We start from the raw sequence: 17639 nt of genomic DNA, 5'->3' as shown, positions 1-17639 counted from the left end.
ATTCAAAATTAGGAATGCAGAATGAAATTCACCTGTATATTTTTTGGTGCTATGCATTTAATCCTTTTAATTTTATTTTTATTATTTCATTCTCATAATAATTTTCTTCTAGTACCTTGCATGCTAATTATTTTTCAGAGGAAAAAACTAGAGACTAGTAAGAGTAAAAGAATCATTCAGGAAGAGATTACAATTCACAGGAATTAATTTTTTTATGCCATTTCAGTGTTTTATAGTATAATAGGAAGTAAAGTTTTACCATATTTGAATTGCTTTCAAGGCAATAGAAATTATCACATGACAGAAAATGTAACAAAATATTTGTCACTGTTCCCCTATCTTACTTCATCTATCAAAACAACAATGAGATATAGCATCTCACCCCAGCAATAATAGCAAAGTCCAATAAGACAGAAAATAACAAATCTTGGCAAGGATATGGAGAAATTGGAACTCTCATACACTGCTAGTGGGACTGTAAAATGGTACAGTCACTATGGAAAATGGTATGGCACTTCCTTTAAAAATTGGAAATAAAAATACAATTTGATCCAGCAATCCTACTACTAGAAATATATCCTAAAAGGTGAAATCCAGGACATCAATAGATATATGCACATCCATGTTCATTGCAGCACTATTCACAACAGCAAAAAGATGGAAACAACCTAAGTGTCAATCAACAGATGAATAGATAACTAAACTATGATACATACTTAAGGAACACTGTTCAACATTAAAGTATAATGAAGAATCTATAAATCACCTCGTAACATCAACAAACTTGGAGGGCATTATGCTGAATGAAGTAAGTCAATTACAGGACAAATATTGCATGAGTCTGTTATTATAAAAAGTCAAAGAAAGGTTTACCCAAGGAGGGAAATTTTCTTTGTTGGTTACCAGTCACGGGAGGGGAGGAGAGGAACATTGCTGACTAGTTAAGGGACATATGTTGATTTGGGTGAAAAGAAAGGCAATATAACAAAAGACACTAAGAAAGAGGAATGACACTAAGGAAGAGGAAGACATAAAGAGGTGCATAAGAGGAATAGATGATAAAGGTAAATACTATTACATACACAATATTGCATTATCAGTAACAAAAAAACACTAGTCTACAGGTGGATAACATAGGCAGAAGGTAAGAAGATATGGATAGGTGAATGGGAATATACCCATGTTCATACATGGATTAGGAGTTCTAGTGGCATAGTGCCTAAGGCACTTGACTGCTAACCAGAAGGCTGATGGTTCAAACCCACCAGCCACTCCTCGGAAGGAAAAGTGGACAATCTACTTCCATAGTGATACTGCCTAGCAAACCCAAGGAGGAGTCACTATGAGTCGGATATGACTCAACGGCAATGAGTTTGGTTTGGTTTATACATAGGTTTGTCACATGCCAACCTACAATTGTATTGGTATGTGCTACAAAAATATCCATATATGTTATAGAGCTAACAGGGGAAAAGTTAAGATAAATTCTTTGCCATAACTAAGCACTTTGAGGGAGTAAGTCACTGGGCCTGCAGGCTTCGGACCATGGCTCAGAGGACATCAAGCTCAATTGGCACAACATAGTACACAAAAACATTGTTCTGCATCCTACTTTGGAGAGTAGCAACTGGAGTCCTAAAAGCTTATGATCAGCCATCCTAGCTGCAATTATTGGTCTCTCTTCATCTGGAGAAAAGAAGAGTGAAGAAAATCAAAGACATATAAGCAATCATTTCAAAGGACCAATAGACAATGGGAACTTCAGCCTATAAAATCCTGAGACCAGAAGAACTAGATAATGCCCAGCTACCAATGCCAACCACCTGGAAAGGGATAAAAATTGGAGATCCTGGATAGAGTGGGAGAATAAATGTGGAACAAAATTCAAAACCATAAAAATGACCAGAATTACTAGTTGGATAGAGACTAAAACCTCGAAGACTATGACCATGTGTTAATCTTCAGGCCTGCAACTGGACTCACTCCTGTGGGTTAGCTCTCAGGCAAACAATAGACAACCCTATGAGCTGAACACCTAACCCAGGGAAATGTACTCCTTAGAACAATCAACAACCATGAGATTAGAAGGTCAGCATTTGCACCAGGAGAAAGAGGAGGGAGAAGAGCTGTTCCATTGAGGAGATTATAACCAGAGCCATAAAACAAAATGTATATGAACTGTTTAGTGTAAAATGAACCTGCTTTGTAAAATTGCACCCAAGTCACAATTTAAATAAATAAAGCAAATAATTTCAAATAAAAAGAAAAAGTGCCCTTTCTTTTGCAACAGATAAAAGAAAGTGCTGGAAGGTAATGCAATATATAGTTATGTAACGATGTGAGGACATTATATTTGGAGAAAAGCAAAAAAGGGTGGAGTTGATGGTTGGGCCCTAGTAGAATATTGTCACTTATAAATAATATTTCTAAATTTCTTAGTCCATATTTTCTTAAGAAGCCAAAAAGATGTTCTTGAGATAAGTGTTTGCTACAGAATTAAGAAACCTGAAAGAAGAAAAAGTGCATTGTAAATGGAAATGGGAAAAGGCAGGTTTCTTATTGATTCTTCATTCTTGGAATCTCATTAGCTATCAGATGGAACTTGATGACTGCCAACAAATAAACAACATTCTCCCCTATTTTATCTTGTTAAACTGCCCAAAGCCGCAAAATACAGATTAGTCGAAAATGCACTTAAAAAGTTCCTGCTGGAGGTGGTTTTAAAAAAATCAGCTTTAGATACAAAAATTCTTTCTCTCTTTCCTTCAGGCTGCTAACGGATGCACAGAATGAAGCTTATTTTAAAAGCTGGTACCAGAAGCTGCTTGCTGCTCTCCAATTCTGTGCAGGAAAAGCCTTGAGTGATGAATTTTTCAAGGAGAGGAAACTTATCAAAATTCTGGGAGATATAGGGGAGAAAGTCAAGTCTGCCAGTGACCCTCAAAGACAGGTCTGTTGAGAAATGTATCTTCATGTGGTCATGGTACTCTTCTCCTTCTTCTTTTTTTTTAATATTTTGATTCAATTAAATTTTTATTTGAAAACTTAGAAAGTAAATTTCTAGGCTACACTTCATTATAAGACACTAAATCAATTACCTTAATCAAGTTTTTTTTTTTTTTTTTCCTATGTACTATACTAAAGTTAAGGAGCTTTGGTGGTACAGTGCCTAAGCCATTTGACTGCTAACCAGAAGGTAGGGGGTTCAAACCTACCAGCTGCTCCATGGAGGGAAGATGGGGCAATCTACTTCCATAATGATTAGCTACCTCAGAAGCCCAGTGGGGGTTGTTATGAGTCAGAATTGACTCTATGGGAGTGAATTTGATTTTTTTGTACTAATGTTAATGATAATGTCTATCACCAGGACATGGTAATTTGATCTAAGGAAACCTGACAAGAAAGTGTTAACAACAGGTTGACTAAAAAGGCCTAATGAGTAATCTCTTCAAAATGATAAACCAAAAAAAAAAAAAAATGAACTCACTGCTGTTGAGTTGGATCCGACTTATAGCGACCCTTCTTTGGGTTTCCTAGGCAAGTAGATTGCCCAACCTTCCTTCTGAGGAGTGGCTGGTGGGTTTGAAGTGAAATGTCTTAGGCACTATGTCACCAGGACTCCCAATAGCACAATACAAAGTGACTTTTTAGGGAATTTTTGTCCATGGTACAAAATCTAGATCTATATTTTCTGACATTTCACTGATTAAAGACATTGTAAAGACATCTACTGTCATAACACATAAATTAATTAAATGAAAGAAATCAATTTGGGTATAGGTAGTAATACTTTTTATGCTAAAATCCATGATAGTCAAAATAATATATCTCTTTCCTCACTGGTTGGACCTGACTATTCTTTTCCTGGCTCTAATGAAAGAACGGGAGCTCTGGTAGCATAGTGTCTAAGGCACTTGACTGCTCACCAGATGGCTGGTGGTTCAAACCCATCAGCCACTCCTCGGAAGGAAGGTTGGGCAATCCTACTTCCGTAGTGATACTGCCTTGGAAACCCAAGGAGGGGTCACTATGAGTCAGGGCTGACTTGACGGCACATAACAACAACAACAATGAAAGAACATTTGTTCTTTTTAATTATCTGCATCACTAATTCTCTTCACTGATCATTGAATAAGTTCTCTTAAATTCAACATCCTAGATGTGGGGAGATATTGGACAACCATTCATTATATTAGAATATCATTCAATAGCAATTGAGTACTTACTAAATACTAGGAGTTAAGTATGGAAAGATGACTAAAACATGAATCTTGTCCTCAAGGAAGCTCATGGTTTCTTTTCACCCATCTTCTAAATTCAATAGGAATTCTCAAGAAATAAATATGAAAATACTCATAGACAAAATGTCCATGAATTTTCAACCAGTCCAGATTTTTTCTTGCTGGAAGCCACTTCATTTAGTGGAAATGTCAGAAGCTATGGTGCTTCACCTACCTAGGATAAAAGGGAAAATAAAAAGCATAGCATGAAATTCATTTCTAAATTGGGAACATATAAACTCTGGATACATCAAGGACCCTTAAGGTACATAACATGATGAGAAATACAAAATGAATTCTATAATTTCCCCATATTACTGAGAACTCATTAATTATTTTTCAATGGTAGACAAAAAGTTGTTAACAACTAAAATAAATTGATTTTAAAATTACAAAAGTTATCTATAGCTTTGGTCTTTATCCCATATATTTAAGATGCATTCTAAGGTTAAATAAATCTGCTGCCATTTTTTGCATAAAGTTCCAGAGTGATATTGACATTATTCATTCAGATAGATTTCTCTCATGTATACTGCTTTTGTGATAACACCATTTCATATGAAAATAGGAAGCAAAAAAGAGAGGTGAGAGAGGTGTGAGATTATTTCTCACAATATAAGTTATTGGTAGCTGTTTTTTTTCTATTTAAAAAGAAAAAAAAGAAAGACATTTAAATATAACAGTACTGAATGGAGAACAGGTTTTGGTTAAACAAAGGGAGCATAGACTCCCCTCCATGACGCTCAACAGGCAAACTCGGGTATAGATAAGAGAAAGGAAAACAGACACAGAAAGAGTGCATTGAAAACAGGCACAGAAAGAGTGGAATTTTGCCTCATTTCTTCACCTTGCGTGTATACCTTGCTTTCTGGAAGAACTGAATTCTATTACTTACCATGACCCAGGAGTAAAAACTAAGAATGTCTCATGAGTTAATTAAGCATTATTAATATGATGCTCTAATCTTCAGAATTGAGCTTAAAGTAGTTTCCAGAACTGAGGTAGAGGAACTTTTTTTGTTGTTTTGTGGTGAATAGTTGTTACTGTCTCCCTCTCACCTGCTTTTGTCAGGGAGTGCACAATGTTAAAGGTATCGTTTATGTCTGACTTTCCACACATACTGGAAAGTGGGAAAGTGAGTGTCAGAGATAACACTCACTGGTATTTAGAAAATGTTTGCTCACCATTATTACCATTATGCATATGCAATTGTCATTTTTGCTATTATTGTTCAAAATATGTATGAGTCTTTTTCTAAAATGTTCTCTTGGTCTTAAGTTTAAGTGTTTGGAGTTGCAAATTAAGTTGTCAGGAAATTATCAGAAATGGAGCATGCTAATAATTACTTAAAACAGGAATTGCAAATTGGTGGACTGCTGGACAGATCCAGCCCACCATGTTTAGTTTGACCACATACTCTACTTTGATTTTGTTTTTAATCGATCTTAGAAGCTTTTAGAAAAGACATGCACTCTTTAGCTCCCCATTTTTCTCATACTCCCTATTTCTTTTAGCCTGCTGCCTTCTTGTACATGAGTACAACCCCTGCCTGGCCCCAGAGTCATGAAAGTGTGTAACCTCTGAATTAAAGAGTTTATTTAATCAATAAGAAAAGTCAAGCTGTTTATGGTTTCTTAAATACTTTTTCTAATGATTTTTCACAGGAGGTACTGAAGAAAGAAATTGACAGACTTGAAGAATTCTTTCAAGATAAAAATTCTGGTATTTGTCACCTTCCTCTAAACCCTGCCCTTTGCATAAAAGGGATTGACCATGATGTAAGTCCATTTATTCAATAGAGAACTTGAAACTTGAGTATTTTTATTTTGTATTGTTTCATTAACTCTATTTTTTAAGTGGTAAAAACAATCTGTACATTGCCATTGCAGTTATCTCGGGGAAAAAAAAAAGAAAGAAATAAAAAGAAAATGCCATTGTAATCTGTGTGGTTTACTTGATGCAGTATTACCAGTTGGGGCCACAGTGGTCTCGTCATATGATTTGTTAGTTTAGAGACAAATTGTCTATCAGTTCAGTGTAAAACTAAATAAATAACAATATTTCTCACTGAATTGATTTTTCAACTTACTCAGAATGGTTGATTTGGTCACCCCATTCAGGCAGCATTTAATTTCATGCTTATTTAGACCATGTGCATAACCATGCCTAGTACACTAATATATCATTAGTTACAACATCTCAGTTTTGATTCAATTTAAAATTCATCCATGTCCATCTGTCAGTAACCATGTATTTTGTGATTTTACTCCTGCCTAGAAAATCCTTTGCGGTATCGTTAGGCTGACAAACCTCTTCTTAAGGTTCTGTCACACGGTAACTCTTTAGTTAGCCTTCTATGACTTAGAATCACTTTTTCTCCTTTGCTCTTGATGAGCTCCAGTGTTCTCCTTCTCAAAAGTTCAAGAGTAGGAAGATACTAATGGAGAGAAGGGTTGATTAGTGAGATTTAAAAATGAAGAAGTTAAATTGTCATGAGTGTACAATAAATGTTATTTAACTAAAAAGTCATAAGAAAATCTATAAAACAAAGGAAATTTTTAGAGAACAATTATACCATTGTTAGTTTGAAGGTAGAGTATTGCTAAGAACATTTATACCATCATCGTGAAGTTGAAACTGTTCTTGACTTTGCCACCACAAAGACAAAAAAAGACCCTAAAATTTTTCCTAATGTACTTCAAAACCAGATTTTGCAAAATTAAAAAATAAAACATAAAATTCCATAAATTAGTTGTTTATCTGAGTTAAAATCTAAATATTAGCTAACTTTTTTAATTGTGTGCCCTCTAATTATTAGAAATATTCATTGATTAATGCAGAAGGTCTATGAAAACTCAACATTTCATAGTACCTTAGGATAGTACTAATGATAAGGATCCCATCACTCAGCTTGTTGTACTGTGGTGGCTTGCATGTTACTGTGAGTGAGGCTGGAGTCTATGCCACTGGTATTTTGAATACCAGCAGGGTCACCCATGGTGGAAAGATTTCAGTGGAGCTTCCAGACTAAGACAGACTGGGAAGAAGGATGGAGCCATCCAGTTCTGAAAGAATTGATCACAGAAACTTTTGTGAATAGTAGTGAAACATTGTCTGATATATTACTGGAAAAGTTTATGAAGAGCTGTGAAACATTATCTGATACAGTCCCAGAAGATGAGCCCCTCAGGTTGGAAAACCAAAATAACCAAATCAAACTCACTGCCATCAGTCGGTTCCAACTCATAGCAACCTCCCTTGGGTTTCCGAGAATGTATCTCTATGGAAATAGATTGCCCAGTCTTCCTTCCAAAGAGTGGCTGGTAAGCTCAAACCACCAGCCTTCTGGTTAGCAGTAAAATACCTTAGGCACTGTGACACCAGAAAACACTCAAAATAACTGGGGAAGAACTGCCTCCTCAAAGTAAAGTTGACCTTCATGTCATGGATGGAGTAAAGCTTTCAGGACCTTCATTTACTGATGGGGCATGAATCAAATTGAGAATAAACAGCTGTAAACATTCATTAATAATTGGAATGTGGATTGTACAAATTATGAAGCTAGGGAAATTGGAAATTGTCAAAAAAAATGAAATGGGATGCATAAAGATCAATATCCTAGACAGCAGTGAGCTGAAATGGACCAGTATTGGTCACTTTGAATTAGACACTCATTTGGTCTGCTATGCCAGAAATGACACATTGAAGATGAATGATGTTGCATTCATTGCCAAAAAGCATTTCAAGACCTATCCTGAAGCACAATTCTATCAGTGATAGGACAATATCTTACTGAAGATAATTCAAAAATGATTACAGCAGTATATTGACAGGGAAGTTCCAGAAATGCAAGGTGAAGAGGATGTGGAATGAGGGATATCACTACTGATATCAGATGGATCTTGATGGAAAGCAAAGAATACCAGAAGTTTACTTGTGTTTTGTTAACTATGCAAAGGCATTTGTCTCTGTGAATCATAATAAATTATGATAGCATTGCAAAAAATGGGCAATCCAGAATACTTAACTGTGCTGATAAGGAACCTGTACATAGACCAAGAGGCTGTTGTTTGAATAGAACAAGGGGATATTGCACGGTTTAAAATCAGAAAGAGTATGCATCAGGCTTGTATCCTTTCACCATACTATTTCAATATGTAAGCTGAACAAATAGGAGCTCTGGTGGCATAATGATTAAGGCATTTGACTGCTAATCAGAAGGCTGGTGGCTCACACCCATCAGCCACTCTTCGGAAGGAAGATTGAGCAACCCACTTCTGTAGTGATACCACCTTGGAAACCCAAAGAGGGGTCATTATGAGCCAGATCCCACTCGACAGCAGTGAATTTGGTTTGGTTTTTGCTGAGCAAATAATCTGAGAAGTTGGACTATATGAAGAAGCTCATGGAATTGGGATTCGAGGAAGATTCATTAATAGCCTGCGATATGCAGATGACACTGCCTTCCTTGCTGAAAGTGAAGAGGACTTGAAGAGCTTACTGATCAAGATCAAAGACTAGTCTTCAGTATGGATTACACCTCAGCATAAAGCAAACAAAAATCCTTACAATTGGACCAGTTAGCAACCCCATGGTAAATGGAGAAAAGATTGAAATGTCAAAGATTTTATTTTACTTGGATCCACAATCAACACTCACGGACACAGCAGTCAAGAAATTAGACATCCTATTGCATTGGACAGATCTGCTGCAAAATACCCCTTTAAAATGTTGAAAGCAAAGATGTCACCTTGAAGACTAAAGTGTGCCTAACTCAGGCTATGATATTTCCAGTTGCCTTATATGCATGTGAAACCTGGACAATGAATAAGGAAGATTGATGAAGAATTGAGGGCCTTTGAATTGTGGTGTTGGTGAAAAATATTGAAAATACCATGGACTGCCAGAAGAATGAACAAATCTTTTCTGGAAGAAGTGTAGCCAGAATGCTCCTTAGAGGTGAGAATTGCCAGACTTTGCCTCATCTTCTTTGGTCATATGGTCAGAAAGGACCATTCTCTGGAGAAGGATATCATACTTGTTAAACTGGAGCATCAGAGAAAAGGGTGAAGACCCTCAACAAGATGGATTGATACAGTGGTTGCAAGATGAACTCAAGTGTAGCAAGAATTGTGAGGCTGGTGCAGTCCTGGGCAGTGTTTTGTTCTGTACATAGGGTCACTATGAGTTAGAATCGTTCAATGGCAACTAACCAAAACAACAATGATAGGGATCACTGAGCCCAAGGCTTTATTTTGTTTATTCTTAAGAAGTAGAAAAGATTTTTTCAATTAAAATTGCATATAACTTTTGGCTTATAAGGGCAGTAGAGTTTGGGGCATTGGCACTGACATGAAGGAATGGCTACCACTGGTGCCCACATAGGTTCTCCTGTGAGTGGGTCAGCCCAGGAGTCACCAGTACAGGACCACACTCTTCTCCCATGATACTCTACACCTGACAGTGTTTTACCTGATGCTCTAAAGCTGTTCCAGATAGGACTGCCTCTTTATCCTATTCTTTTTACCAGTCATGTTTACACAGGACCAGGTACCTGTGGGTATAGCAATGAACAGGGAAGGCATGACCACATAACACCCCACACGTACACTGCTCTCCCTACAAACAGCTTTGAAAAATAAACTCCTAAACCCTGAGTTACAAGCCATTATTTTAATCTGACCAACTGCAGCCGGAATATGCTTCTCCATGTAGTCACAGTGGCCACCAGCAGGGGTGCTTTAGATCTCACCCCCAGGCCATATTTTGCAGGAATAGGAGGGCATATAATGGTGAAGCTGGGTAGCCAAACCAGGGGACAGGGCTCTGTTATCCAGAAGAATCATGTGCCTCTCTCCAAAATTTGGCTGAATTTCAGACATTATGTGACCAGTAGATGTCCAAACCACAGAAGAACTCTGTTGTTGGCAGCTAATTGCAGAGGTACCCACCAAGAACAAGATCTTAAAGTTACTGTTGTTAGAGCAGTTCCTGAGCATGTTTCCCAGTAAATTCTAGACCTAGGGTTTTGCATCATCCTCCAAAAAAAAAACTCACTGCTGTCAAGTCAGTTCCAACCCAAAGCAAACTCTCCTTGGGTTTTCAAGGCATTATCTCTATAGAATAAGATTGCCCAGTCTTCCTTCCAAGGAGTGACTGGTGGGTTTGAAGATAAAACACGCTCAGCATTTCTCAAGCTAAAATAAAGAAAAAATTCAAGCCTCAAATGACAATATTGAAGGGTTTGGGCAGTGTAAGAACACAACATAAAGAATTAAGGAGAAACCTTGTAAATGTGATGAATGTGCAGTGTTCTCAACTCACTAACAACCATAGAATTTATACTGGGGAGAGACCTTATAAATGGATGAGGGTGAAGAGGCCTTCACTGTTGGAAATGTAAGGACTTCTGGCTTCCACAACTCATAATCAGATTATGTCCTTCTCAAGGACAGAGATTATATCTTTCCTTCTCTATTCCAGCTCTTTCATTTCATCATTTGCTTAAAATTGTTCTCTAAGGGTCTTGCTTCATGCTCTACTCTCTCTTGGCTATGGCTCTCCTGATTCAAATCAGTTGGCTAGGGAGGAAAAGGCAAATAATGAGTCTGTATTAGAGCTTAAAAAAAAAAAAAAAAATTGCCTTTGAGTCCATTTCAACTCATAATGATCCTATAGGACAGAGTGGTACTGCCCCATAGTATTTCTAAGGCTGTAATCTTAAAAGATGCAGAAGACCACTTTTTTCCCCACAGAGTGGCTGATAGATTAGAATCACCAACCTTTTAGTTAGTAGCCAAGCAATTAAGCACTGCCCCACCAGGGCTTGTTGTTGTTGTTATGTGCCAGTCGAGTCAGACCTGACTCATAGAGACCCTTCCTTGGGTTTCTGAGGCAGTATCACTATGAAAGTAGATTGCCCAACCTTCCTTCCAAGGAGTGGCTGGTGGGTTTGAATCACCAACCTTCTGGTTAGCAGTCAAGTGCCTTAGGCACTGCACTACCAGAGCTCCCACCAGGGCTTCTTAGAGAAGCTTAAAAATAGATAAGCCAAGTTCACTGCAACTAATTCAATTCCAACTCATAGAGACCCCCATTGGGTTTCTGTACTGTAGTAAATAGTGTGGCTTTTCTACCCGTAAGTCTTTGTAAACTCCAAGGTGGAATTTGCCATGAGCAACTGAGGTGCTCCTGATTGCTAAAGTTGTCCCCTTGGGGTATTTCTGTTGGGAGTGGCACTAAACAACGTTCTGGGACGTTCCTGCTCTCTCTCAGGTGTTTAGAATTCCGATGTTATGATTGGCTAGTTTGGCCACTCTGCTGGACTCAAAAGTAGCCCTCCTACAGGCAGAACTCTCTCTCTGCTGGCTGAGGAAGGACGCACTCCTGAGAGACATGCACTGCTGGGAAAGCGATGCAAGGGACATGCATTGCGGAGAGAGACATCGAGGAACACACACTGCTGGGAGAGAAACTGTGACAGACGGCGCACTGGGAGAGAGATGGAACATTTTTCCTGAACTTGAATTGTAGCCTGATGCTTCCCTAATAAACCCCATAATCTGTGAGTTCTGTGTGGCCATTGCAGCGAATAATTAAACCCAGAAGAGAGGTGGTGAGTGCTTTGGGAGGAGGGGCTGGAGGGAGGAAGCATGTCTGGCCTTGCAGTAATAGGCCTTAGGCTATATTGATGGTGATTCTGTCTTCCTCTTGTGAGGTTAGAGGAGGTCAGAATATATGTCCTCCTTGTCCTTTTTGCAGTTTCCAAAGCTGTAAATCTTTACAAAAGCAGACTGCCTCATCTTTCTTCCACAAAGCAGCTGGCAGGTTCAAACCACCAACCTTTTGATTAGCAGGTAAATCCTTTAACCACTACACTACCAGAACCCCTTAAAAAGTCAACAGGGAAAATCTAACTAGAAAACCTTTCTTCCTGTTTACTAATCTGTGGCGTCACAATCTGCAAACTCCAGCTCATTTCCTAAAGATTTTCTCCTTTAATTGTTTCTACATTCAACTGTTTATAATTGCTTCTAAATTATTATAACTTAATGTATATGTATCTACTTCCATACCAATGTTTTATAGGCTCTGACTGTATGGCATGGTGTCTGTCTTTGTTAACATATAGATAAGAGTTTATACATACTATTTGAATATACGTAATTTCTTTACGTGCCTCAAAAAAAAAAAAAAGTACATTGCATGTGCAAAAACAAAGTATAAAACAATAAATGCAGAGTAGCTCTGGGTGATATGATTAACAAATGCTAAGTCTTTCTTTCAGCCTCTCTTCACCCTTTGTCTCTTTTCTGGATATATGGTGCCTCAAAGGAAACTCTGAAATGGAATGAGCAGAGTTTGAAAACCAGATTCATTTCTTGTCTAATACAGGATTTCCCAATTCAATATCCGTGACAAAAGGATGAACTGATTTCTTATAGTGGGAACTCATTACTTAACAAGTAGCTTCACCAGTTACTACAAAACTCAAATTATTCAGTAAGCTAGGGTTTGTGTGGCTAAGACACTTGCCTGCTAACCAGATGGCTGATGGTTCAAACCCACCAGCCACTCCTCGGAAGGAAGGTTGGGCAATCCTACTTCCGTAGTGATACTGCCTCGGAAACCCAAGGAGGGGTCGCTATGAGTCGGGGCCGACTCAGCAGCACATAACAACAACATAACAACAACAACAGGGTTTGTGTTTGGTTAGGAATTAGGTAAGATTTACATTGATAGGAAAGTTAAGAAATAGATCCTTTCCTCTCAGCTTCTACTGATTTCAAACTTCTCAGGAATAATGGCATTCAACTGATCCTTCAACATGTATTGAGTCATATTTTACTAAATTGGTGAGTGGAAAGCATCAACTCCTTTTCCTTGTTTTAGTATTGATTTAACTTTTCACTGACAACAAGAACTCCCTAATAGCCTAAAGACAGACAGCTTTTTAACACTCAAACAATTGTAAGAAAATGAAGGAAAATAAGCGTCAATGAAAATATAATGGAAAGTAGTCAATAGCACAAAGCTGAAAATGGAGATGCAAAGTGTAACTGAAACAAAGGAGAAGAGGAAATATGTGTTATACTGTTATTTCTAACAGTAAGAAAATGTTGATTAACAACAAGGGAAGGAAAAATTGATTATTTTTTAAAGTAACTGATTAGTGTCAAACACTATAAAAGGCATAATATATCCATTAACTCATCTATTAGAAAAATATGTGAGGTAAGCATTGCTATTCCCAGTTTACACAAGGATATAGACTAGCCCAACATAACACAGAAGTACAAGAACCCAAATTTGAACTCAGGTCTTTCTTAACTCTCTCTGTTTCCTTCAAGTATGCTGCAGGGAAGAAAAATTAAAGGGAAATACATTTTAAAAATAGGGATCTTACCTTTTCACTTTTAACTGACTAGCATAAGCCCAATACCTATTAAAAAAAAAAAAAAAAAACTGTCAAGTTGATTCCAACTCAATAGCAATGCCCATTGGATTTCCAAGGCAGTAAATCATTACAGAAGTAAATTGCCCCATTTTCCTTCCCTGGAGTAGCTTGTGGGTTTGAACCTCCAACCTTCTGGTTAGCAGTCAAATGCTTTAGACACTATGCCACCAGAGCTCCTTTATACCTATATATTGCTTAGTTATTTAAACCTCAAAAACATCGCCATTGTTCAGTGAAGGAAAAATGAATCTGAATATTTACAACCTGCCAAAAGTTTGATATTGTTATTTCAAAGGAATGACTTTCGTTGGTACACTAAACTTAGTTTTGTTTGTTGTTGCTGGGTTTTGTTTTTTAATAAACACAGGGTTTGTTGTTGTTGCAAAGTATAAAAATTATTCATCTGTATTATATTTGCTTCTCTAACAAATTCTTCAAGGAACGCTTATTTCAGGGAAAGTGCTTTTTTTGCTCACTATTTTTCTCTTTTTCTCCTCCTATAGGCTTGTTCGTATTTCACATCTAATGCTTTCCCATTGAAGATTACTTTCATCAATGCTAATCCAATGGGCCAAAAAATCAGCATTATTTTTAAGGTATGGTAGTTCTGCTAGAATAATCGATCCCATAGGCAGAATAATTGATTTGTTACACACACACACACACACATTATTGTAGCTATTTTCCTCTGACAACACAAAGGTTTCTCAATTATGTTAGATTCTGTGTTTTTGCAGAATTACAGTACATGCCAAATAATGATTGACATTAAATCAAACATTACTGGCTTATAGCCATTGAACCTTCAGGGCAAGACTTAAGAGGATATGTTTCAATGAATGAAATTATACAATTACATTTGAGTGACATAGACAACTGAGTGTCTGAACTTCTAGGATATAGTTTTCTTTTGGCATAGATATTGAATTAGAATAAAAATAAGCTGTAATTTCCAATAACATAAATTAATATAAAAGTTCTTATCTATACAAGCATTTGATTATTTTAGTATTTTGGGTTTTTTAAATTTATTTTTATGTGAAAAGTAAATATGGGTCACTTCATTCTTTGTCATGAAAATCAGGGGAAAATAGAGTAAAAGATAGGAACAGGGTTATAAGAAATGTAGAAAAGAGACTGAAAATAGAGCTATAAGTGAAAAGTAAGGTTTCACCAATCATCCAGTTAATTTAATCAGTTGTTCAGCCAATTATGCAATAAAAGCTCAGCGTGGATTTTTTTTGTCCATTTTGACTATTTTAGGGGATAATGATTAGCAAATTCCTATTTTTACTTTGGCCTCTGTAACCTCAAGCATTAGTGGTCCTGTGACATTGCATTTGGTAGGGAACAAAAAAGAAACTCACCCTTGGCAGAATTTTCTGCACATATAATCTGGAAAGCATTTTCAAAACCAAACTGCTTATTAGTGTAAAAGCATAAAAATATCCTTCCCCTTTGGACATAGTCCATTTCCTTCACCTATGCTGGAAAATCACCTCTTTATCATTTCTTATTACTGTCAAAGGCTGTTTTCTCAGACAACTTTTTAGCTGCCTTCATAGTAAGGGAATTCACTGATTCAGAATCTGATGAGCATATACATGCTATTTATACTCCTAGTTAAGAAGCTCTGGGTATTCTAACTACTTCTCAGTGCATTAGCTTATGGCATGCTAAGCAATGTTTCACTTAGAAAGAGATCTTTGTTGGCCAAGTTTGAAATTTAGATAAACGTTCATCCAACCTCTCAACAAGACTCGATCTGAGAAATTGTGGATGGATAATAAATTGAAAGATTATTATCAGAGAATAATGTTCCAAGGAGCATTTTTAATTTGATGGCTAAAGCTTCTGTAATCATTTAAAGGGAAGTTCACTATTTTTTTTTTTTTAATCTTCCATGAGAATCACAAGGTAGTCTTAGTGCTAATAAGACAATCGGAACTACCCTAAGGCAGGCATCGGAAAGAAATGACATATACTACATTTGTTTGCTTTTAATGGAATTCAAGGAGAAACCCAGAGTCTATAATTTTGTTTTTAACAGTCAGGAGATGATCTTCGCCAAGATATGCTTGTTCTGCAAATTGTTCAAGTGATGGACAACATTTGGCTGCAGGAGGGCCTGGATATGCAAATGATCATTTATAGATGCCTATCCACAGGAAAAGACCAAGGTCAGTATAGATTAGAAAGCAGAGTTATCTTGCATTATTTATCTCACATATTCACTAAACTTTCCACAGCCTTAATTTTACTCAACAAATTCAAAAATACAATGAACTATACTTCTTCTTGGGAGCTCTGGTAGCGTAATGCCTAAGGCACTTGACTGCTAACCGGAAGGCTGGTGGTTCAAACCCACCAGCCACTCCTCAGAAGGAAGATGGGGCAAGCTACTTCCGTAGTGATATTGCCTCAGAATCCCAAGGAGGGGTCGCTATGAGTCAGATCTGACTCGATGGCACATAACAACAAACAATACTTCTTAAAAAGAAAAAAAAAAACAAAACTTTATTTTCAAAAAGTATAAGCCAAAATAATTTATGTAAAGAATAATGTGTTTTTAGATGTTTATTAGGATCTTAATAATCTAACTATTAACAATGACTTTTTTGTGTGTATCTCTAAGTATTAGTTACATTAATAACTAATTCATTTATTTTTCTCCTTGTTTTGGTTGTCTAGTGCCACTCTAACAGCAAACACTACAAGTTAATGGCTTTAACAAACAGTGACTATTCTCTTACTTTGGGGGCTACAAGTCTGGGTACAAAGCTCAGGCTCTAGGGGCTGGGTGAAAGCCCCTTGACTTTGGGCTTCAGCTTTGCCTCTCACTCCTGGCCCACTGAAGCTGGAGGCTTCTCTTAACTCAGACAGCTGCTGGCTGCTCAGGCTAACAAACCCAAAATCAACAAGTCCCAAAATTATTAAGCAACATGGTAAGCCACTAGTTCAAGTACAGAAACAGTCCCAAGATCAGCAGATAACATGGTAGACCACCGATGACTCAGACAAAAGCAGTATCTGAATGTGCCAAGAAGCTAGAGACCTTCCTCAAAGCTTCCTCTTATGCACTGGCAGCAGACCACATCCCTATGGCAACTACTCAAGTGCTCATAGCAGATTCCACCATGGAATTGATTACCAATTTCATCATGCAGAATAACTACATCCAGCACCCAGCCACTCAGAACCAGGCCCAGCCAAGCTGATATACAACATTACCTACCACACTCCTTTGCTGATAAAATAACTATATAAAAGCCTACTCATTCAAAACAAAACAAAACAAAAGTCCCCTATTAATATAAAATTTATGAATTAGCAAATAGTTCAAAGGATTCAGAAAATTCTAAATACATTATAAACTTGTGTTTAATTTCAAAATATCTTTGAGTAAAGCATATCAACAGTCAAAAATCTCCACATATGCTAACTTTTGAACATTCATCAGCATTTTTATCCTTTATGAAAACCAGTAAATAAATATGAAAAAATAATTACACTTACACACATTTCCAAAGGAAATGTCAATGCCTACCCAAATTATTACCAAAACATAGAAATAAAAGTTGTGTTTTATTAAAATCATGCTAAATTAAAGAAACAACAATTCTTAAGCTATTTTATAATCTCTTTTACATGTGGTCATTATTGCTTAGGATAGTATTAAGTGGACTGGTATGAATTATAACAAATATGTGTACATAAACACAGAGATGGAATCATGGAACTAGAAAAGGGGCCTAGACTATGTAGTCTTTTTTTCTCCCCCTACATTCAATGCAATGATAATTTAAACTGTTGTTGTTGTTATGTGCCGTCAAGTCAAACCCGACTCATAGCGACCCCTCCTTGGGTTTCTGAGGCAGTATCACTACGGAAGTAGGATTGCC

General features: G+C 37.0%; 1 protein-coding gene across 1 annotated transcript in view; it reads left to right on the top strand.

Annotated features, from left to right (window-relative positions):
* Positions 1-17639, top strand: part of PIK3C2G (phosphatidylinositol-4-phosphate 3-kinase catalytic subunit type 2 gamma) — a 654890-nt gene that overhangs the window by 340519 nt on the left and 296732 nt on the right. Inside the window, exons 18-21 of the mRNA XM_007944442.1 lie at positions 2770-2950; positions 5945-6058; positions 14241-14333; positions 15788-15917. Coding sequence (XP_007942633.1) covers positions 2770-2950; positions 5945-6058; positions 14241-14333; positions 15788-15917 — 518 coding nt within the window. The remainder of the gene's footprint in view (positions 1-2769; positions 2951-5944; positions 6059-14240; positions 14334-15787; positions 15918-17639) is intronic.

Source organism: Orycteropus afer, unplaced genomic scaffold (assembly GCF_000298275.1).
Source record: "Orycteropus afer afer isolate SDZICR_OR568_19922 unplaced genomic scaffold, OryAfe1.0 scaffold00126, whole genome shotgun sequence".
In the NCBI taxonomy this organism is placed as follows: Eukaryota; Metazoa; Chordata; class Mammalia; order Tubulidentata; family Orycteropodidae; genus Orycteropus; species Orycteropus afer.
This window is presented reverse-complemented; position numbering and strand designations above follow the sequence as displayed.